This window comes from Sturnira hondurensis, unplaced genomic scaffold (assembly GCF_014824575.4).
Source record: "Sturnira hondurensis isolate 20B ecotype Veracruz unplaced genomic scaffold, ASM1482457v3 Scaffold0024385, whole genome shotgun sequence".
In the NCBI taxonomy this organism is placed as follows: Eukaryota; Metazoa; Chordata; class Mammalia; order Chiroptera; family Phyllostomidae; genus Sturnira; species Sturnira hondurensis.
The window spans coordinates 830652-854601 of record NW_028097016.1 but is presented as its reverse complement, the minus strand read 5'-3'; the positions used below and the strand labels follow the sequence as shown (position 1 = coordinate 854601).

Here is a 23950-nt window from a genome sequence, read left to right as displayed (position 1 = left end):
TATCATCTAGAATTGAAGGACCGATAAAGAACTGCCCAGGAGAATTCCACCAACTGGTATTACCATATTTTGCAACATATAATGCACTTCTACATTCCGTGTGCATTATACACAGGATTATCATACCCATACTATATAATCACTATACCCACCTATAATGCTCATCCCTAATTTCTCTCAAAAATTTGGGTTAAAAAGTGTGCATTATACACAGCAAAATACAGTATATGAAATGTAAGAAGACAAAAAAATTAAAATATGACAATAAATACATATCAACAGTCAAATCTAAAAAACAAAATAAACAAACAAGAAGAACAGAAACAGCCTCATAGCTGGAGAGAACATTTTGACAGTCTCCAGATGGGAGAGGGGTTGGGGGATGGGTGAAAAAGGTGAAGGGGTCCAGAAGTACAGATTGGCAGTTACGGAACAGTCATGGGGAAGTAAAGTACAACACAGGGAATACAGTCAATAATATTCCAATAACTATGTATAGCTTCAGATGGGTGTGAAATTTATCGGGATGATCACTAAGTTATGTAACATCTAATCACTGGGGTGTATACCTGAAACTAATATAATAGTGTATGTCAACTGTAATTGAAAGATGGTTTAAAAATGGAAAAAATAAAATAAAATATTACATACCCTTTGACTCAGAAATCACACTCCTGGGAATTTATTTCATATAAATTCAAACATCATAAATATAAGAATATGCACATATATAGATATATACTGCAATACTGTGCATAGTGGCAAAACAAACATATAAAAAGCCCAAACCAGAATAAATATAAATACCTATTAATAGAGTAATGGTTAAAAAATAATACCCCACTATGGACTATTATAAAACCATTAAAAGAGATTTGTACATGTAATGTTGAAACAAACAAAAAAAGAGATAAAGTCATTTATATAACATTCACTCCAATTTGTAAAACAATTAAAATTCTTAACATATATACATATATGTGTATATAATGATATCTATGGCATATCCATAGAGACCATGGGAAAAAACACAGACAGACACACATGGGTGAACGAGTGAGCAGGAGTCACGTGGACATGTGTTCTGGAACTGGGAGGCATCTCCGTTAATTCTGGCTGCTGTAATAAAATACCACAGACCAGGTGGCTCAGAAACAGAAATTTAGTTCTCACAGTTCTGAGGCTGGGAAGTCTATGATCCAGGCACTACATGGTTGGCGTCAGACCAGAGCCTGCTTCCTGGTTCACAGACAGCGGTCTTTCCCCTTCAACCTCACGTGGTGGAATAGCAGAGAGCTCCCTGGGCCCCTTTTATAGTGACAGCTCTGCCCTCACGCCCTAATGGTCTCCCAAAGGCCCATCTGCAAACGCCGTCACGTGAAGGAAAAGGTTTCTCATATGGGTTTTGGGAGGACACCACCACTCAGTCTGCAGCTGGTGGCTTTGTTGGCAGGGTAGTGGCGGGCCTGGTTAAAGGAAGAAGACAAACCAAGAAGTAGAAGTAGGGGGTGGTGGGACGCACCTAAAATTACTCCAGTACTTTATTAAAATACTGTCTCTATAAGTATGTGTGTAAATGTGTAAATCCTTATATATATATAGAGAGAGAGAGAGAGAGAGAGAGAGAGAGCGCAAAAAAGAAAATATGTGTCATTACACATAAATATCAAATTTTATTTAACCAAACTTAAATACCAAAACTGTTCAGTTTAAATTTTGATTGAAAAACTTTCTAAAACTTATCCCTGCTTTCTTATAGAAGCTCTAGCAATCACAAACTTGATATTTTACTCATAATTTGGCACCAACACAGTATAACGGGAAAAAGCATGTGCAGTGCCTGGCAGACCCTTGTGCGACCAGCTTTACCACTCACTCATCTTACAATGACAGGCAAGTCCTTTTGCCTCTCCAAGCCTCGGTCTCCTCATCTGTTATATGGAAATAGCATCAGTGAAAACTAACAGAGTGGCTCAATAAAAATAATTCTCATCATTAACTTCAGGAACATGGAGACAAGGAGACATGCTTGGGTAAAGGAGTAACTATTCATACACGGAAGAGGTAAGCTGGCTGTGCTTTCTAACTTAGTCGGTCTCTCTTTACAGCTGGAATCTCTCTCCCCGCCCTCCTTGTCTGTGAAGTAGTGAGAGAGGGCTGCTTGCAAATTCAAACAGCAACTACAAAGGTAGGACAGTAGCTAATATGATTTACCACTCAGTTATATTCTAGAATCAAAGAGTAAATCACAAACAGAGCAAATTATCAGCTTTCACTTCTTCTGGCTGTCAATGTATCTACCTTAACAGTAATCCTCTTAATCCCCCTCCTAATTTATTAAAAACAAGCACCCAGACACAGGCTTAAGAGCCTAGTCTCTACCATGAATAGAAAAGTGTATGCGTTTTAGTACATAAATTTTGCCACAGTCTGCTTTCAGCTGGTACTTAGCTATATTCTGTCTAAGTGCAGTTACTACTTAGGCAGAGATCATTAGGAGGGGAGATAACTCTCCTTGTACCCAGAAGTTGGTTATCACATCCAAAATTTTAAGGTTGTAGACAGTTATGCCCTTATACATCTAATCTCATCTGTTTTCCAATATCATAGTAAGAATAATTTATCTGACATAAGCATTCCCTTTTAAAATTAAAATTTTATAGCAGAAAGTATTTTTTATCAAAGTAGGGGAAACAATTCTCTTCCAGACAGCCATACCAGAAAAATCTGTATCAGGAATAAAGCTATAAGTCACAAAATCCTGAAATCTCACCAAATGTTACATGGAAGGCAGTAGAAGAAAACAGGAGAGGCAGCTAAAGGTTCACAAATCTGATTACATTTTCAACACTTTTTAGATAATGTCCTAAAATTTTTTTACAGCTCTGGTCAAGATGGAGGCCTACATAAAAACACGTCACCTCCTCATACAACCACATAAAGACTTACAACTAGACCCACAACAAATAACACCCAGAACCATCAGAAAATCAAGCTGTATGCAAGTCTAACAACCAAGGGTTTAAAGGAGCCACACTCATCCCGACGGGGGAGGGGGTGGGGGAGAAGACTGGCAGAGAGGCGCAGAGACACGGTGTGGCACAGAGAGGCGGCAGCATGGAACCCACATCCACTCACAGTGAATAAAAATCAGGAGGTATACTTGAGAGCGAGTGATCCCAGCCCCAGGCCAGATTGCACAGCCCAGGGTTCCAGTGCCAGGAAGAAACTGCCATATTTTCAGAAGACTCCACTTAACAGGCCTGCACAGACCCGCCCCTCTAGGATTCAGCACCAGGGCAACAACTGGAAGGGTGTCAACTGCACTGGGCAAGTGCCAGGCAAACCTCCAGAATCCGGGCAGCAGCACTGTCCTCTCCCCAAGTCTTCCCCTCACACAGAGCCACAAAGGAGTAAGCAGGTTGCCCCACCCTGGCATTTAGCTAAGGCTCTGCCCCACACAATTTACAGGTGCCTTTTCTACAACAGGCCACACTGCTAAAGCAGGGAGTCAAAGCAGCTCTACCTAATACACAGAAACACAGGGAGACTGCCAAACTGAGACAAAAAAAAATATGGGCCAAATGAAAGAATTGAACAAAATCCCAGAAAAAGAACTAAACAAAATGGAGATAACCAACCTATAAAATGCAGAGTTCAAAACACTGGTGATCAGGATACTCAAAGAACTCACTGAGTGCAGCAACAAAATAAAAATTAAAAAACAGGAAAATTACACTAAATAAAATTTTTAAAAAATTCTACAGGGAACCCTGGCTGTTGTAGCTCAGTGGATTGAGCACGGGCCTGCAAACCAGACAATTGCGGTTCCATTCCCAGTCAGGGTACATGCCTGGGTTGCAGGCCAGTTCCCAGCGAGGAACATGTGAGAGGCAACCATACATTGATATTTCTCTCCCTCTCCCCTTCCCTTTCCCTATAAAAATAAATGAATAAAATCTTAAAGAAAAAAAGTCAAGAAAGATTAAAAAAAATTCTACATGGAACCAAAAGTAGAGGGAATGAAGCCAGGATTCAAATAGATGATTGGGAACATAAGGAAGAAATAAGCATTCAACCAGAACAGCAAGAAGAGAAAAGAATTTTTAAAAAAGAAGGATAGTATAAGGTGCCTCTGGGACATCTCCAAATGTACCAACATCTGATTCATAGGGGTACCAGAAAGAGAAGAGGAAGAACAAGAAATTGAAAACTCACCATATCTAAAAAAATAATGAAAGAAAACTTTCCTAGTTTGACGAAGGAAACAGACATTCAAGTCCAAGAATCACAAAGAGTCCCAAACAAGTTGGACCCAAAGAGAACCGTGCCAAGGCATACCATAATTAAAATGACAAAGGTTAAAGATAAAGAGAGAGTCTTAAAAGCAGCAAGAGAAAAGTAAAGTTACCTTCAAATGAGTTCTCATAAGACTGTCAGCTGATTTCTCAAAGGAAACTTTACAGGCAAGAAGGGACTGGCAAAAATTATACTAAGTCATGAAAAGCAAGAACCTATGTCCTAGAAATACTCTACCCAGCAAAGCTATCACGTAGAATGGAAGGGCAGACAAAGTGCTTCCCAGACAGGTAAAATTAAAGGAGCTCATCATCACCAAGCCATTATTACATGAAATGTTAAGGGGACTTATTTAAGAAAGAGAAGAATATCAAAGCTATGAACATTAAAATGATAACAAATGCACAACTGTCGACAAATGAATCCAAACAAACAAACTAAGCAAACTAGCAGAACAGGAAGAGAATTAGAGACACGGAGATCAGCTGGAAGGGTATCAGCTGGAAGGGGGAAGGGGAGAATGGGGAGAAAGGTGCAGGAATTAAGAAGCATAGATGTTAGGTACAAAATAGACAGGGGGAGGTTAAGAACAGTACAGGAAATGGAGATGCCGAAGAACCTGTATGCACAACCCATGGACATGAACTAAGGGGGGTGACTGCTGGAGGGAAGGTGGATACCAGGCAGAGGTGGGCTAAGGGAAAAGTGGGACAGCTGTAATAGCATAATCAATAAAATATATTTTAAAGAAACTTCTTCACAACTCTCACTTTGCCAGATGTAAACCAAAAGTCAGAGCATCAAAATCCTGGTTCTCTGTAACTTGAAGAATAGTTCGATTTGCAGTAACAAATACTTAATATGTATGATATACATTGTGATGGGGTGAATACAACGAGTGATAAAACAAGGATTCTAGCCTGAAGGGGCTCTCAACTTGGGGATGCTGAGAAGAGAGAGAATCAGACAATGAAGAACTAATCATAACCTTGGAAGAGCTTAATACACACTCGCTATTGACTGCACGGGCGGTGGAGGAGGACTTGATGTAAGGACACCGTCCCTATGGAGTACATAGAACAATGTCTTTTGAATACCACATATGCTCAAAGGTTTCTAAATGTAATGAATGACAAAACTGATGCATCTCTTTAAAGGTCCCTCTGGCAGAAATGTAGCAAATGAATTATACTGGAGCCGTGTACAAAGCTATAAAGCAGTAAGGGGTACGGGTTAAGAACATGGGCTCCAGAGCTAGACTGTCTGGGTTTGAATACAGGCTAATACTAGTCGTGTGACCTTGAATAAGCAACTGAATTGCTTTCTGCCTCAGTGTCTTCATCTGTAAATGGGAACGGGGGTAGTTTTTACCACAGAGGGTTGTAGTGAGAATTAAGAGGGTTAATTAATGTAAAGCAGTTAGAATAATTCCTGGCACAAAGTAAGTACTCAATAAATAATAGCTATTAATTGCATGAAAGAAAAACTGGTAGTAGGGAGATTAGTTAGATCAGGAAATAGCCCAGGAAAACAGAAATGAGAACAACTAGGGGTGTGCTCACTTGGGGTGCCTGAAATGCTGATAATACCACTAAACAAATGGTGGGGGCCGGGGCTGGGGCAGTGGGGGGGGCAGGCAAGTAAGAGGAAACTCAAGCAAATGAGTGTAGCTCTCAGTCTGTTACGGTTGAGGTTCCCACAGAGCATGAAAGTATTAATATAAATGTCTAATGGTCATTGGGTGGGGGGGACATCAAAAATCAAAAAAAGAGATAGGAACCAAAGATACAGATCTGAAGGTCATTAACATGCAGATGTGCTGGTTGAAGCTGTGGCCATAACAGCAAGTATTCGGGGAGAAAGGAATGCAGAAGAGTCCTCGGACCCACAGAGATGAGGGCTCTGGGACCACAGTAGGATCCACAGGACCTCGGACAAAACTGAGAACTGTTGATAAGATAGAAAGAAGGGAGAAAATAGACCCATATGAAATAACCCCCTCTTTCCAAAAAGTTTTCAATGTTATTAGGCAGAAAGAACACACACACATTAAACAGTTTTTATCATGACTGTTGAGGATTAATAAAAGCAACTCTAAAAGCAAGGGTAGTAGGTATTAGAAGGGCAAGAAAGAAAAATCGTGCTGATACGGGAAAAGCTAGTGATGACATGAAAAGGAGAAAGGCCGTTCTGAGGTGGGGGAAGTGAAGGGGAAAAGGAAAACTATTATTTATTGAATGTTAACTATATGACAGTAACTGGAGTAGGGTCTTTCAAGCATTTTTATCATATTTAATTCTCATAAACTCCCTATGAGACAAACATCATCCTCTTTTACAAGAGCAGTTGGAGGCGTACCAAAGTGAAGTTCCTCGCCCAAAGTCTTACATCCAGTTATGGGCACATGACAATTTTACAGCTGGACCCTTGGTGGAAGGGCCATAACTTCCCCACCATACTTCCACCTACTCCTAAAGCAGGCGAAGTCAAAAGGGGAAAGAAAAAATAATAAAAATTACACTAGAAGAAAAGCAGAACTGTTCTTATTTATTTCTTGCAATAGGGCTGCCCTTTGAGGAAGCATGAAAGGAAAAAAGTGAGTTTTTAAACATCAAAAATATTCTCTCAGTCTCAGAGAACAGGTGTAGGATTACAGAGCCCTGCCTGCTATCAGCTCACCCCGCTGGTCCATTCCCCACTGTTGCCCTGGTTGGAATTCTCAACTGCACACCTGACCATGTCATCCTTCTTCCCTTTGAGTCTTTCAATAACTTCCCATCACCAACAGGATAAAAAGAAAATCAACAGAACCAAAAGGAAAGAGCTATCTAATAAATCTAGAAACTCGTTAACCTATTGTAGAAAAAGAATAGAAAAAGTTCTCACCTCAAAACTGTGAAATAAATTTCAAATGCCAGTTGAAGAGCAACATCGACACCTTGTGGTGAAGACAAAGCTACTCTTAATTAAACGCCTGCTTACATGAAAACTAACACTTAATCCAGCAATTTCTAAGGGTTAAAGAAGCAAAATTTTAATGACCATTATACACACTGAAAGCAAATTTAGAAAAAACTTCTATTACTTTGACAACTGATATTACTTTAAGCTAATTTAAAATTAGCTTAAATTCTTAAACTATTGGTGAGAAAATATGAATAAAACATAAGGTCACTGTTTCCCCAGAAAATGGTACAACAGATCCATCTGAAGGAGTTTTAATGCCCTGGTCTTAGGTGCTCCAAAATCCCTGCCTTAGCCAAGATTCCCTATTTTCACCCTGGCCAGGTGGTCCAGTTGATTAGAGCATTGTCCCAATATACTAAGGTTGCAGGTTCAATCCCAGGTCAGGGCATATACAAGAAGCAACCAATAAATGCATAAATACATGGAACAACAAATTGATGTGTCTTTCTTTCTCCGTCTCTTCCCTCCTTTTTCTATCTCTCAAAAAATCAATAAAAATGTTTTAAGATTGTCTATTCTCCTGAGACATTCATACACAACAACACAGCGAGAATTATTAACTAGAATACACTGTTGAAAACAGAAACAGGGAACCTGGAATCTAATCCTGACTCCAAAGGGCACCTAGAATTTTGTGGAGTTAAAAGTAATATTGAAGAATTCTGACTCTGTGTGTTTTCACATAAAATTACAGATCGAGAAATAACAATATCACAAACCAAGGAAAGTAAGTGTCAGGAAAAGAAGTCTTTTAAAAATTATTCTCATCCAGGAACAGAGCTGACTGAGTTAAAGATGGGAAAACTATGAACAAATCTGACGGGCACGAAATTGTTTCCCAGAAAGCACTTTACATGTATCAGCTAGAACTGTGGGAAAAGAAGAGCTTTTGATTGCGCAGAAGATGATGGTTACTCTTTATTAATGCCTGAGAGAATTTTCAGAGAAAGTTGCATTTTACTCATTAACTTGGACAAGTACAATCTGAACTTTCTAGTTTCAGAGTAACTCTCTGGGTTCTGGTAATTTGGTTGACAAACTTGATCTGGTTCAGAAAAGTACACCTGCGTTAGCAGCTATAAATGATTTACACAATGGTGAGGAGAAGGCCACTGTTAACGAGGCACTTCAAATTGTTCACACGTCTGAGGAAACCAAAAGGCCCCCTACAGATGAAACCCCTAAGAGACATATCATTGCAAGATCAACGGTACGTAACTGAACAGCCACCAATTAACCTGACGATTCTGCATTTTTGGAAGGGCTCTTACGATTTTCAGAAAATCTTCTGTCATCATGCTATGTGCATCTCCTAACCACCAACCTAGGAAAGTAAGTCAGTCTGTGAAAAGGATCTACAAAACAAGCTTCTCTTATTACCAACCTCCAGCCTGGCTATTACTTGCTGTGTGCCCTCAGATAAATAAATCATTTAACACCTCTTGTTCAGCTTCTACACTGGTGTGTGAACACGAGAAGTTCCTACGAGAATGAGATGATAAATGTGAAAGCGCTTGTAAATTACATGTATTTTTAACTTCACTGCTTCCACCTTTTAGAAGAATCAAAGAGGTTAAATGACTTGGATAAATCTGGGATAGCTAAAGTCAGGATCAGGTTAATCAAAGCACTCTCTGTCCTCCCAGGTTGCTGCCCGGTTCCCAGGCCCCTGTATCACGACAGAGCTGCCAGTGCACCCTGAATCTCCATTCCCCTGGTTTTTCACGATGCTGCCTTTCCCAAATCCTCTGCTCACTGACCTTGCATTCCTTTCTCTTTTAATTCTAATGATTTCTCTAATAAGATCGCAGAATGTCATACCTGAGAAATATCTTTAAAATAATAGTATTTATACTCTCATTTTACCGTGGAAAATAGGTCAAGAATATTAGTGGCTTACTCACATTTCAGACTATTTCTGTACATTCTTCTTCCCCATACTTAAAACTTAATGTAGTCCCCAAAATATAAGCTACATATTTTGACATATTCTGTTTTCTCTACTATTACTAATCCTGTTCATTATGTTACACAGCCTAAGAATTCAAAGTAAAAGTACCTCTCAGATAAGAATCAAAAATCATCAAATGTGTGTGATTACTTTAGTTGAAATCATTGTCTCTTAAGAGCAATTTTTACATAGTCCATGTGACCAAACCCTCTATCATCATGAATAATAAAACTCAAGATTTGCAAAGCAAAGGCCATTTCATAATGTTTATAAAACAAATAATCATCCAATTGGAGAAGAGGCCAAGGGTCCTTTCTGGACTCTTCCTCCTGTAGATACATGAGGGCTGTCCAATGGTCTGAAATTTATGATGTGTTATGTAAACATTAGAAAAATACTGCCCAAATCAAATTTCAATGAACCATCTGTGTGAGGAGGGTGAACCCAGGTTGAGTGTCACTGCTAACTTTATTTTGAATTGCATTTATTTTGGTAACCCGCCTCTTGGGAAAATGTCCTAGATGATCTACCACACTGAAAATTAAAACCAAATTTTAAAATCTTTCAAAATGAAGCCCAGACATTATTAAAATACAGAGCTGACGCAGTTAAGCCCCTGAGCAGAGATTCGTGCAAAGCTCCTTTGCCTTGCCAAACAGGATTCTTTTCAAAGACGAACAGCAGGTCAAAACTCTAAGCCATGTCTGGGGTACTGGGGGGCTTTTCTAATAGTGCTGTAGTTGTTAAAGTTCTGATAAGTCTAAGTTTTGTACCTCTGCTTGCTGCTCTTTATGGTGCAGGAGACCGGAAACAGGTCACGTCCCCGTTTTAAGATCACTCTCTCCCACTGTCCAAAGAAAGGAAATGACTTTCCAAAGGCTTTGTGAAGGAGATGAACTTAAATCACTGCAGCCACAAAATGTATGGAGCTCTCACTACAAAATGCCAAACCTGAATAACAGTGTCTAAAGCTCCCATACATTTCCTCACACTGAAAAATCACAAACTCAAAATGAGGGAGATTCCTCAGAAGACGCAGGAGGACTCGAAGGAGCTTCTTACCGCAACAAAGAGAAGACGTCGTAAGAATTGCGAACACAGTTCTGATCCACCTGAAGAAGCATATTCTTCTGAGTGTTTGAATACCCCTAAAAAATATTAATTAACAAGTTAATCAAAGTGAAAAAGAATAAAATAGGTGCACAATGAATTGTTTGTCTTTTTAAAATTATGATTTAAAAAACACTTGAGTACATTCAAATTGCTAAGAGATTAAAAATACAATTTCCATATAGCTAAAGTTTAACATCTTAGGCAAGTGAACTCAAAATAAATTTCCTCTAGTATTTTCCCACAGAAACAATGTTTCACCTTTTGTAGTGAACTTCCCACAGAAACCCCACATGACTGAAGAAGAGTATTAACAATACTTCAAGTATGCCCGGCCGTCACATGTAATGTTTTTGTGGGAACAAGGCATTCCAAGTTCCAATTAGGAATACCAGAAACAAACATTTCCACTTAGTGGTACAAAGATGGTGAGAGCGAGGGTATTTCTAGAGAGAACTCGGCACAATCCATAAGAAGAACAGAACAGGTATCTGCCATAGACAAAGTAAATAGTAGTTTAATAAAGGACTCTGGGCGTAGACCACCTGCTTACAACGTAAGCCCTTAAGACACCAGCTCTGTAGTCTTGGGCAAGGTATCTAAGCATTCTCAGTTTAACCTTGACTTCCTCACCTATACTATGGACAGGATGTTATCTACTTCACAAATGGTTGTAGGAATCAAAAGACCAAGCATTTGAAAAGTAAAAGGTAGGTAATAAGCATTATATAAATGTTTGCTATAATGCTAGTATAAGAATTTTTTAAAATTATATTACTGTAGACGTTAGAATGTTATTAACCCATGTTACCTCAAAAAAGATAATTAGGAGAATATGATGAACAACTTTATGCTATCAAGTTTGACAACTGAGGTGAATTAGACAAACTGCTTTAAAAAAAGTATAGCGTTGGTAGGGTGGCTCAGCTGGTTAGAGGGTCGCCCCAGAACTCCAAGGCTGCAGATTCGGTATCTAGTCAGGGGGCATGCAAGAAGCACCCAGTGAATGCATAAATACATGGAACAACAAATCTCTCTTTCTCTCCACCCCCCCTCTAAAATCAATCAATAAAAATATAAATTAATAAAAAGAAAAACACAACATGCCAAAATTGATAATGAAATAATATCTAAATAACCCTATATCCACTGTTAAGTGAACAATTTTAAAAGCTGCCAACCAGAAAGTCTGGGTCCAGATGGTCTCACTGACAAACTCCACCAAGCATTATGGAATAATACCAATTTAGTACAAACTCGTTCATAAAACAGAGGAAAAGGGAACAATTTTCAACTCATAAGACTGGCATTATTGATACTAAAACTTGCCAAAGATTTCTCTCTCTGTCTCTCTCAAACACATAATTAATTACAGACCAATATCCCTCATGAACAGAGACACAAAAATCCTTGGCAAAATATTAGCAAACTGAACCACCAATATATTCTAAGAATAAAAGAGTGACATATCATTACTGACTGAATTTATTCTAGAAATATAAAGTTGGTTTAGCATTTAAAAATCAACCAATTAGATAAGCACATGAAACAATCATTATAAATCTCTCTTAATGGCCAAACAATTATAAAGATGTGACCTGTGACAACAGTACCACAAAGGGAAACAGAGCTACATAAAAGAAAGGGTTTTATATAATATTAAAACTAAGTTGATATTAATCTGCACAAGATTGCTACATCATAAGATATTCGTGTAATCTCTAGGACAACCACTAAGAAAATAACTAAAAGATGCACAGTAAAAGAAATAAGAAAGGAATCAAAATGTTACATGAGAAAATGTATAACGCAAAAAGGATAGTAATGAAAAAAATGAGAAACAGATAGAAAAGTGGCAGCACTTCCATATCTGTAATTACATTAATTATAAGTGGATTAGAAACTCTATTCAAAAGGCAGAGGTTGGCAGAATAAATTTTTTAAAGCAGTCCATTATATGCTACCTACAAGAGATGTACCTTAGAACCAAAAATACAAATAGGCTGAAAATGAAAGAATAGAAAAATATTCAGTATAAGCAGTAACCAAGAGAGACCTAGAGTGGCTATACTAATATCAGACAAATAGACTTTAAGATAAAATGTTATAAGACATAAAAACAACATATAAAAGCCTCAAGAACATAGAAATGATTATAAATATATGCACTTAAAATATAACAAAATATATATAAAGCAAAAACTGTCAAAACCAAAGTGGGAAATATTCAAAGACATCAAAATCCCACTTTCAACAGTGGGGAGCACGGCCATATAAAGATAAACAAGGAAAGAGAAGACATGAACAATACTATAAATCAACTCGACCCAAGAGACACACATGAAATGTTCTATCCAACGACAACCATACACACATTCCTCTCAAGTGCAAATCGAACATTCTCCAGGACAAACCATCTGTTCAGCCACAACACACATTTGCATAAATTTTTAAACACTGAAATCATGCAACGTATCTTCTATGACCACAGTGGAATGAAAACTGGAAATCAATAACAGAACACAACTTAGAAAAAAATCACAAACTGCAAAGTGAACAACACACTATTAAAACAACCAGTGGGTCAAAAAACAAACCACAAGGTAAACTATTAAATACTTTGAGATGAATAAAAATGAAAACACAATATATCAAAACATATGGGGTGCAGTGTAAAATGTTCTGAGTAAAATTTATAGCTGCAAACATCTACATTGAAAAAAGAAAGAAAGAAAGAGCTGAAATCAATAACCTAACCTTCTATCTTAAGGAACTAGAAAAAAAAAGAGAATAAACTAAACCTAAAACAAGAAAGAAGGAAATACAGGGCAGAGATCCATGAAATAGAGAATATAAAAACAATAGAGAAAATCAACAAAACTGAAAGTTAGTTCTCTGAAAAGATCAACAGAATTGACAAACTTTCCAAGTTAGCTAGACTAACCAAGGAAAAAAAAAGAAAAGATTCAAATCACTAAAATTAGGAGTGAAAATGGCAACATTATCACCAACCTTACAGAAATAAGAAGTATTACATAAGAGCCTTATGTCCAACTGAATGCCAACAAATCAGACAACCTAGATACCATGGAAACTCCTAGGAACACCAAAATGACTCAAGAAGGAACGGACAATCTTCTTTTTCTTAATTTCATTTATTTATCTTTAGAGGGGAAGGAAAGGAGAGAGGGAGAGAAATATTAATATATAGTTCCCTCTCATGCCTCCCCTGCTGGGAACTGGCCTGCAACCCAGGCATGTGCCCCGACTGGGAGTCCAACTGCGATCCTTTGATTTGCAGGCCTGCGCTCAATCCACTGAGCTACACCAGCCAGGGCAGGAACAGACGATCTTGACAGACCTACAAACCATCTTGAGTTTAGCTAAGCCTCTCCACAGCACTGCTGCCTCAGCATGGATTTGGCTTGGGCCAGCAGCCTGCAGGGACCTTAAACTGACGGTAGCCCCCTCCAGGAGGGACGTGCCATACAGAGCAGCCCACAGAATTAGGAGCAAATGTAATTCCTTTATGACTTGTGATCAAACAGTATCCCCTGCTACCAGCACCTGTATGCCTTATGTGCCCCTTAAATTACAATTCCCATGGAGACTATCCAAAACCCTGCTCTTTTGGTTTGAATTGACCAATCCAGCCCTAACCCAAGAAGCACAGATGAAGTTAGTGCACTCCACCCACAGACCCCAATAAAAGCATGCAACGAGGGGTTGCCTCTACCTCCTGCCTCGACTTCCCCATGTGGCTCTTTGAGGCATGTCCTCTAATTCCTCTAGGACCTGTGACTTTAATAAACTTCCCCATTTAAACTTCTCTTGTGGCCTGTTGTTGTACCATGGCTCACCATCTGGCGCCCTGTGCTCCACTCAACAAACGTTAATTTAACAAAGTCATAATAGAAGTTAAACAGGTTGACTCAGTAATCATAAAAATCCCAGCAAAGACCAGAACCATATGATTTGACTGGTGACTTCTACCAATCATTTTTTAAAAATAGTAACACCAATCCTTCTCAAAGTCTGCCCTAAAATGGAAGAGAAATACCTCTTACTTCATTTTGTGAGGCCAGTATTACCCTAATACCAAAGCCAGACAATAATATCACAAGAAAATTATAGACCAATATCTCTTATGAATATAGATGCAAAAATCTTCAACAAAATACTAGCAAACTTAAGCAAACAGAATATTAAAAGGCTTATAAGATTTGGTCCAGCAATTCTACTTCCAGGTTCATATGCGAAGCCTCAAAGAGATATTTTTTACATCCATGTTTAGAGCAACATTATTCACACTAATCAAGGGGGCAGAAGCAACCCACATGCCCATCAACAGAGGAATCAATAAATAAAATGGGTGCATTCATACAATGGAATATTATTTAGCCTTACAAAAGAAGAAAATTCTATAGATGACTCGTGGGGACATTATGTTAAGTAAAAGAAGCCAATGATGGGAAGCAAGCTACTGTGTGATTCCACTTATGTAAGTGCCTGGTGGAGTCAAATTCACAGAAACAGTAGAAAGGCGAGTGCCAAGGGGTTGGGGAGGGGAACACGAGAACTTAAAGTTTAATGGGTAGACAGTTTCAGCTTTAAAAGATGATAAGAATTTTGGTGATGTTTGCGCAACAATGTGAACATTCTTAATGCCACTAGACAGTTCACTTAAAATGGTTAAGATGGTAAATATTATATAGTATGTATATTTTCCCACAATTTAAAAGAATTTTTTTCTCTGGCTGATGTGGCTCAGTGAATTGAGAGCCATCCTACAAACCAAAGAGTCACTGGTTCAATTCCCAGTCAGGGCACATGCCTGCATTGCAGGCCAGGTCCCCAGTAGGGGACGCACAAGAGGCAACCACACATTGAAGTTTCTCTCCCTCTTTCTCCCTCCCTTCTCCTCTGTCTAAAAATAAATTTTAAAATCTTTTTTAAATGCTTTAAAAATAATTTTTAAAAGGGTTATACACCAGGAACAAGTAGAATTTATCCAAGGTATGTAAGGGTGGTTCAATAAAGGATAATCAATGTAATGCGCCAACTGAAGGATTCTGCTTCCCTATTTCAAAACTTACTACAAAGTAACAGTGATCAAAAGTGTGGCACTGGCATAAAGACAGACGCAAAGATAAATGGAATGGAACTGAGAATTCAGAAATTAACTCATATATCTATATTCAATTATTTTCAACCAAGGTACCAAGACTATTCAGTGGGGAAAGAATGTTTTCAACAATGATGCTGAAACAAGTGGATAGCCACATGCAAAAGAATATGTGGTGAGTTCACCCGCAACACCACATACAAAAATTACCTAAAAAATAAATCAAAGGCTAACTGTAAGAGCTAAAAACATAAAATGATTAGAAGAAAACACAGGGGTACATCTACATAACCTGGGATTTGTCCACGGATTCTTAAATATGACATCAAAAGCATGAACAATCAAAGAAATGACAGACAAATTGAACTCCATCAAAATTAAAATTTTTTGTGTAAAGAACACTATGAACAAAGTACAAAAACATCCACATATGGGAGAAAATGTTTGCAAATCGTGTATCTGAAAAAGGTCTAATATTCAGAACACATAAAGAACTCTGAAAACTCAACAACGACACAACAAACAACCCAATTTAAAAAGGGGCAAAGGCCCTGGCCAGTGTGGCTCAGTTGGCTGGAGCGTAATCCCGTAGACCAAAAAGTCACGGGTTCAGTTCCTGGTCAGGGTACATGGTTGTGTTTGGTCCCCAAATCAGGGTTTCTCTTTCACATCGTTGTTTTTCTCCCTCTCTCTCCCCCTCCCTTCCTCTCTCTCTTTCTAAAATCAATAAGCATGTCCTCAGGTGAGGATTAAAAACAAAAAAGGGATGAAAGAACTTAGAGACATTTCTCAAAAAAACATACACAAATAGCCAACGAGCACGTGGAAAGATGTCCTACGTCACTGGGGAAATACAAATCAAAACCACACACTACTTTGCACCCACTAGGATGGGTGGGTGGGTGGATGGATGGGCAAATTTTTTAATTAGGAAAAAAACAAAATAACTGTTGGCAAGGATGAGGAGAAATTAGAACCGATATTGTCCATTTCTGGGGGGGTAAAATGGTCAGCCTCTGTAGGAAAAATGTTTGGCAATTCCTCAAAAAAGTAAACAGAATTACCGTTTGACCCAGCAATTCCACTCCTAGGTATATACCCAAAAGAACTGAAAACAAGTACTTAAATATTTGTACACAAATGTACAGAGCTGCACCATTCAAAATAGCCAAAAGGTAGAAACAACCCAAATTTTCATCAACGGATGAATGGATACACAAAATGTGGCACATTCATACAATGAGATATTACTCAGCCACGGAAAGGAAACAAGCATTGGCATGTTACACGTGGATGCACCTCAAAAACATTCTGCCAAGTAAAAGCAGCCAAACACGAAAGGTTCCATATTGTATGGTTCCGTTCATGTGCAATATTCAGAATCGGTAAATCTGCAGAAACAGAAGCAGACAGGTGTTTGCCAGGGGCTTGGGGAGGGAAAAATGGACAGTGAGTGTTTAATGGGTACAGGAGTTTCTTTCGGGGTGATGGAAATACTATGCAACTTGACAGAGGCAGCGGTTGCAGAACATTATGAACAAACAGATGCAACTAAATTGTACACTTAAAAATGGTTAACTTCCTGTTGTGTGAATTTCACCTCAATTCTTTTTTTTTTTAAGATTTTATTTATTTATTTTATCTTTAGAGGGGAAGGAGAGAGGTTGCCTTTCGTGCATCCCCTGCTGGGAGTTGGCCTGCAGGGAACTGGACTACAACCCAGGCATGTGCCCTGACTGGGAATCGAACAGTGATCCTCTGGTTCGCAGGCCCGCACTCAATCCACTGAAGCTACACCAGCCAGGGCTCACCTCAATTCTTTTTTAAAAGAAAGATGGCTATGAAATGATGTACACACCATGAGAGCAGATACGGAGAAAGAGAATAGAGACAAGAGACAGATCAGTCCTGGGAACCAGCTACAAAATCCAAAATAATAAAAGACACTACAAGTAAACCTAAGATTCTCAGGAGAAATGATTAATGACATTCTACTAACTTTTATTTTATGCAAAAAGCTGCCAAACATTTTTTCCCATCAAAAACTCATCTACATCCACTGACACACAACGAAAAGCAACCCATCACAGCACGGAAAGCGAGCTCAAACGAAAGGTTTTACTCCACGCTGCCTGTCATGGAAGTGGAAAAAAAACCATTTAACTCCTCTGGGCTTCAGTTTAACTATACAATGAGATGAGACTACTACTAATAAAAAATAATATTAAAATGACAGCAACAGACACAAGGGAAACATTTGAGCATTTACAGTATGCAAGGCAAGTGTTGTTTCCCATGTTAATTTTAATACTTAAATGCTAATATGGTAAAGGTTAACATATTTAATGGTCGAACAACCCTGTGAAATAGACACTATTATTATCCCCACTTTAAAGGTGAGGAAACTGAGCCACGAAGAGGATTAAGCGGAAGAGCCATGCAGTCTGGCTCCACAGTCCATGTTCTTAATGACCACGCTGTACTTGATCTCTAAGACCTTTTCCAGTTCTAAAATTCTGGGTCCATGTACATTTAAGGCAACTTAAGGACATTATTAAACCCTTCTGCTTCAGCTGCCACTTAGCAATTATCATTCTTGAAATTCACTAAGAGCCTTGCTCTGAATGACTTCTGGCTTCACCAGATGTGCAGTCCCGGCAGACCTCTCTGATGAAGGGCTGTAATGGAAAGAAACGGCTCATTTGTATCTGGTTATCTGTGTGAGATACTGCCAAGTGCCAAAGAGCCCAGAGGAGATTTACATGTCGCTCAGAGTTCTTCTGAAGCCAGGCCTACCCATTCTTTTTCAGAGAAGGTCTGAGTGCATACTCATTAAACCGTTCAAGGAGACAGGTACTCTCACACACCCAGTGAGCAGGAGCCCCTCTAGGCAGATGGTCAGGTGCGTTTCTGCATCAGCAGTCAGCACACTCTCCCAGGCAATGGCCCCGTAGTAAATATTTTAGGCTTTGCCAGCCACATGTCATCTCTGTCACATATTCTTTGTGTTCCCCTTTGAATTCTTTACAAATGTAAAAACCATTCTTAGCTTGCAGGCCATACAAAAACATGTGGCCTGTAGTTTGCTTACCCCTATACTAAATGACTAAATAAGATATCTTTTTTTTCAAATTTTATTTATTAATTTTAGAGAGAGGACGGGAGAGAGAGAAACACTCATATGAGAAACATCGACCAGTTGCCTCCCATACACGCCCCAACCGGGGACTGAACCCACAACCTAGGCATGTGCCCTGACCAGGAATTGAACCTTCAGTTCACAGAACAATGCTCCAACCAACTGAGCCACGCAACCAGGGAAACTGTGAAAACACGTTAACTGTACATTTTGGGTTTTCAGTTGCTATAGAAGTCATAAGACTGTTCCTAATTTTATTAAAACTATAAAAATTACACTGAAGTAATACAGTTGACAGGATAAGTGATTATAAAGCAAACAGTGTTATACATTTATATATATATAAGCAAACAGTATTAAAACATTTCAGTGTTTACTAAACACCTAATAATACACAGAGTATACTAATATAAAAGTGAGTATAAAAGTATACAAGTGAGTACACTATAAAGTACACAGCCCAGTTAAGTTTCCAAGTGTAGTAAAAATGCAAAGGCGCCATAAGAAAGGTTAAAAATAAAAGCTACAGGCGTTCCATACGGTTAACAGGGTAAAGATTCCACCTAGTAGAAGCAAGAACACCAGAGATCACAACGGCAGTATTTGGGACAGACTGAGACATGCTAATGAGCTGAAGGGCAGTGAATGGCAGTCCCACACAGACCAAACCCCTTTGGACAAAGCATGACAATAGGAAAACACAAACTGTATTTGGAGCAAATGGAACAGTGGTGCCATTTGTTCACCGTCAGTGACATGAAAATTACCTGCAACCCCGAAGAGGGAAACAGTGGGAGACAGAACTGAAAAATCAGGTTGAGCCCTGGCCATGTAGCTCAGTAGGTTAGAGCATCATCCCGATCGATACACCAAGGTTGCAGGTTCAAGCCCATATAAGAAGCAACATATAAGAAGGCACATATAAGAAGCAACAATGAATGCAGGGATAAATGGAATAACAAATTCTCTCTCATTCTCTCTTTCTCTCTCTCTCTCTCACAAATCAATAAATAAAAACAATTAGGTTGAGAGGACCAGGCTCAGAAACCCTTGGGTACCATGCTAAAAAGCCAAGACAACCTTTGGTGAATAAGGACTCATGACAGTTTTCTGACAGTGTTAATGATCAGACCTACATTTAAGGAAGGTTACTCTGGTAATAACAAACATAAACTGGAGGAGGCAGAGTGCCCAAATACCAGTGGGAGTCTATTCTAAAAATCCACACTAACTAGAGGTAATGTGAGCTCAAACTATGAAAACAGAGAGAGGGAGTCAAGATGGAAACAGAGATAAAACCCAAAGAACTACACCACCAATCACCAACTGAATTGAGGCTGATGGGGAGAAGGAAATCGGGTCAGAGATTTGTGCACATCTAGCAGACAATGAGAAGCTACTCTAAACAACCCAAATGAAAGTGTGCTTTAGGAAGATTGATTAGGCAGTGGTGAACACGGCAGAGTGCATACAAAGAGACTGAAGTCCACAGGCCGGCCAGGAAACCAATGCCGTAATCAGCCCTCTAGGGATGCCGGTCTGAGCTTGGATTATGGCAACGGAGATGGAAAAGTGGCCACAGATATAAGTTATTTCAAAGGACTCAAAAGAGTCGAGTCTAGTGACTGAATCGAGTGGATAAAAGAAATCAATCAAATCTAACTATAAGATTTGAGACCTGGATAAATGGGAAAATAGTTCATGAAGAGGTGGAAAATTGGACGGGAAAGCAAACCTGGAGAGAAAGAGAGTTCCATTTTAAATATAATAATTTACAAATGACAGGTGTCTATGCAGAAATGGTCAAAACTACTTTCAAAAAGAGAACTCGAATTTTGAGTAACAAGCTATATCACCAATGACAACCCAGTAACATATCCCAATAGAATTTTTCATGATCTGCTGCTACAGAGCTTCATTCACCAAATCGTTATTAAATTATTACTGTACACTAGGCACAGCACTAAGCACTAGGGATAAATTACACAGTTTACATTCTAATAAAAAAAGAGAAGTGAGCAAATGGGCCATCAGAATGTAACAGGATAAGGGTCAGTCACGAGGAAAATGTAATGCAAGGCACTGTGAAGAGTAAGAGGGACATCCAAACTGGACTTGGGGGTCTTCTCAGAGAGCCACTCTATGGAAATGGGATCTAAGCTAACACCGAGAGGGGCGGTTTTAGCATAAGGACGTATTACAGATGGGGCACTTAGAATTCAGGGAAGAGGTCACGCACAGCAAGACCTCATCAGCCATTCAGTAATTACTGGGAAATGATCTGAATACAGAAAGGACACAGCCAGCATTTTCCCTGGCTATCAAGAACCAGGAAAGAAGTAGTATTTAGTAAGTATCATCAGAAGTGATTCACACAAGGGATTATTTTCCCTTTTTATTGAGTTTACTGGGGTGACACTGGTAAACAAAATTACATAGGTTTCCGGTGCACAATCCTATCACACATCACTGTACACCATGTTGTGCGTTTACCATCCCAAGTCAACTCTCCATCCATCACCATTGGTTCCCCCATCCCCTCCTTCACTTCTCCCACCCTCTTCCCCCCAGCAATCACCACCCTTGTGTGTGTCCATGAGTTTTCTCTCTTTTTTTTTTAACTTTTTGCTCAATTCCTCCACCCCTCCCCACCTAGCCACTCACCCACAAAGAAGTGGTTGTTAAAAAGAGGGAGGGGTCTGGGACAACTTCCTGTTCTCACTCGAGAAAGTGTATGGATAGCAGTACCATTCACTGCATTAAGGAACACAACAGAAGGAGGGGTTTTTTTGAAAAGGAGGGAAATTGAGCTCCGTTTGGGAGCCACAGAGTGTTGTGACTCCGAAACATCCAAGTCGTTTGACACAAGTCTGGATACATGGAAACACAGACAGGAGATGCAGACCGGGGAGAAGCCTGAATCATCCAGACACAATATTAACGAGAAGACCAAAGGCCCAAGGGGAAGCCTTGGGACAGGAATTTAAGGGCTCCACTGTAAGCCTCCCCTACCAGACCTGTCAGTCTTCTATAAGTTACTCTTAAAACTGTAAGTAAGCTTTGTAAACAGTCCCTCTACCTACTTAAGTTGACTCAGAAATCATGATGGGCAAGAAAAAAACAATGGCTCATTCTACTACTTGAACACATTTTCAAATGCAATGCATATACTTTTTTAAAACATAGTATTTATTTGTACAACTAGTCCTAAAATAGCTACCCAATGAATCAATAGACAGCCTGTGTTCCTATGTGTGCATGTTTATCTGAACATTAATAGACTTTTAAGTGTCAGCCAAGTTAAAACTGAGGGAAATTGGACAAGTATCTCTGTCAAGCACCTTCAAGCCTCCGACGCCCTCTGCCTCTGCACCGTGACGAAGCCCAGACGCTGGGCTGTGAAGGAGGAGAGGCAAGGGCTCTTCTCAGACACTGAACTGGAGCTAAAAATGTACATCCCCCCTGATTTGGTCTAAGGCTTGAGACAACAGAAGATGGTTGACTCTCCCTCAATACAGTGAGAAACAATGAGAAGAACAGTGTTAGAAGAATGAGAAGCGACGGTGTACAGATCTTGAAAATAAAACCAATTCTTTTTAATATTTAATTCCAATCAACAGAGATAAACAGATTCTTGTTTATACACCAGTGTTTAAAACAACCCTCAAAAAAGAAATGCGATCAGTCACAAAGTACAAGTATGAAGTGGACTGATGGTCATCATCTCCACTCCCTGGAGACAGGCCTAAAAGTGACTCTGCTAAAGCAGCCATGCTTTAAATGAAAAGTGTATTTTAGGTAGAGATAGGAGCCATGTGGTCCTAGGAGACTTCAGTCTCTCATGGAGAAATATTTACTAAGTCTACGCTAAATCCCGGGACTACAAAAGTAAGACACAACCTCAGTTCTAAAAGAGAGTGAAGTGAGAGAGGAAGAGAAGGCAAGAGAGACATCACATTAACTAGCACTGGTAGAGAGATTTTTAAATGAAAGAAAAGGATTCCCGGATCTGTAGGAGAACAGTTTAAACCGAAACTACCAGAAGGAAGGGAAATGGTCAAGAATGCCCTCATCACAAATCTAAGAGAGAAGAGTAAAAACTAGGTTTCAAAACTATAAACTAAACAAAAATTTAAACTCTCTGAATCCCCTAGTGAGGACGAGTCAAGCTGTTTCTGTTTACTTTTCAAGAATCTAAAATACCTATACGAAGAACCATGCTTGGCTTTGAATTTTCCAGTATTAAAAAATCTGAAAAGCTCAAGAATTGTGCTAAGAAGACAAGAGCCTCCAAATTCATAACAGGAAACGTGGCGTTTTCCCAGATTATTCTCTGGCTTCGATGAAGAAAGAGAAGGGGGACCACACTGCAGCAGCAGGATTTATAAATATGAATTACAGGATAAGATGATTTTCCAAACATCTGTCAGAAGTTAATTTGATCCAAGAGAAAGGGGAAAAAAAGACTCAGAGGGAAGCCAAATACAGTGACTAATGCATGGAACTTATGTGGACTTCAGTGGGTTGATGGCCTCATGGGCATTGCATGCCCACTCTGCAATAAATACCAAAAGTCTGTGCAATTTATACCACTCAAAGCACTTTTTCACGGACTCTCTCATTTTATTCTCATAATGCATATAGTGGATATCTCTGGTTAAATGTAAAGGTAGAGACTTGATACTGTAAAATGCTATTTGAATTCAGAAGAAACGTGGAGACGCCACATAGCACAGTGGTTAACAGGAAAGGCCTTTGAACCTGTCAGACCTGCGTTTGAATCACGGACCTGCCTCCTTACTAGCTATGTAATCTTGGATACGGTACGTTCATGTTCTCTTCCAGGGTGTTATATCCATAAAATGAGGCTCTAACTGCCTTGTGGAGTTGTCACACAGATTAAATAGAACCATGAGAAGTAGCTGATACAAAGTAGGCACTCAGCAAACGAAAACTGGCAATAGTAGTTCCAAAAGCTCTCTAGCTCCCTGGTGCAGGACTGTGACTAGGATATCGCACCAACTCAAACAACTGAGAAACTAAGTTTTACCCTGGACTTAAACTGAGCTCACATGTACCTAGATGTTTTGTAACAAAGCAGGCAGTTATTAGAAACTGTCCCCGAGGATTTGTCTAGTCTTCGTTTCTTATATTTTGTAATAGGAGCGAGGGGACTATAAGGAAAACTGAATAGGATATGTGTAGGAATACACGATTTTTATGATTTTTCCAACTTTTGTTTCAGAGCCGTACAGAAGTTATACCATAGCTCATTCTCTGTTGTTAACCCGTACAGAAGTTATACCATAGCTCATTCTCTGTTGTTAACACACAGGCTGCTTGAGACACTTAATCCCTG

General features: G+C 39.2%; 1 protein-coding gene across 4 annotated transcripts in view; it reads right to left on the bottom strand.

The window, feature by feature from the left end:
• UVRAG (UV radiation resistance associated) overlaps positions 1-23950 on the bottom strand; it is a 287802-nt gene that overhangs the window by 201422 nt on the left and 62430 nt on the right. For all 4 annotated transcript variants that reach the window (XM_037038443.1, XM_037038440.1, XM_037038441.1 and 1 more), the window contains one exon: positions 10280-10365. In XM_037038443.1, the coding sequence (XP_036894338.1) occupies positions 10280-10365 (86 nt within the window). The remainder of the gene's footprint in view (positions 1-10279; positions 10366-23950) is intronic.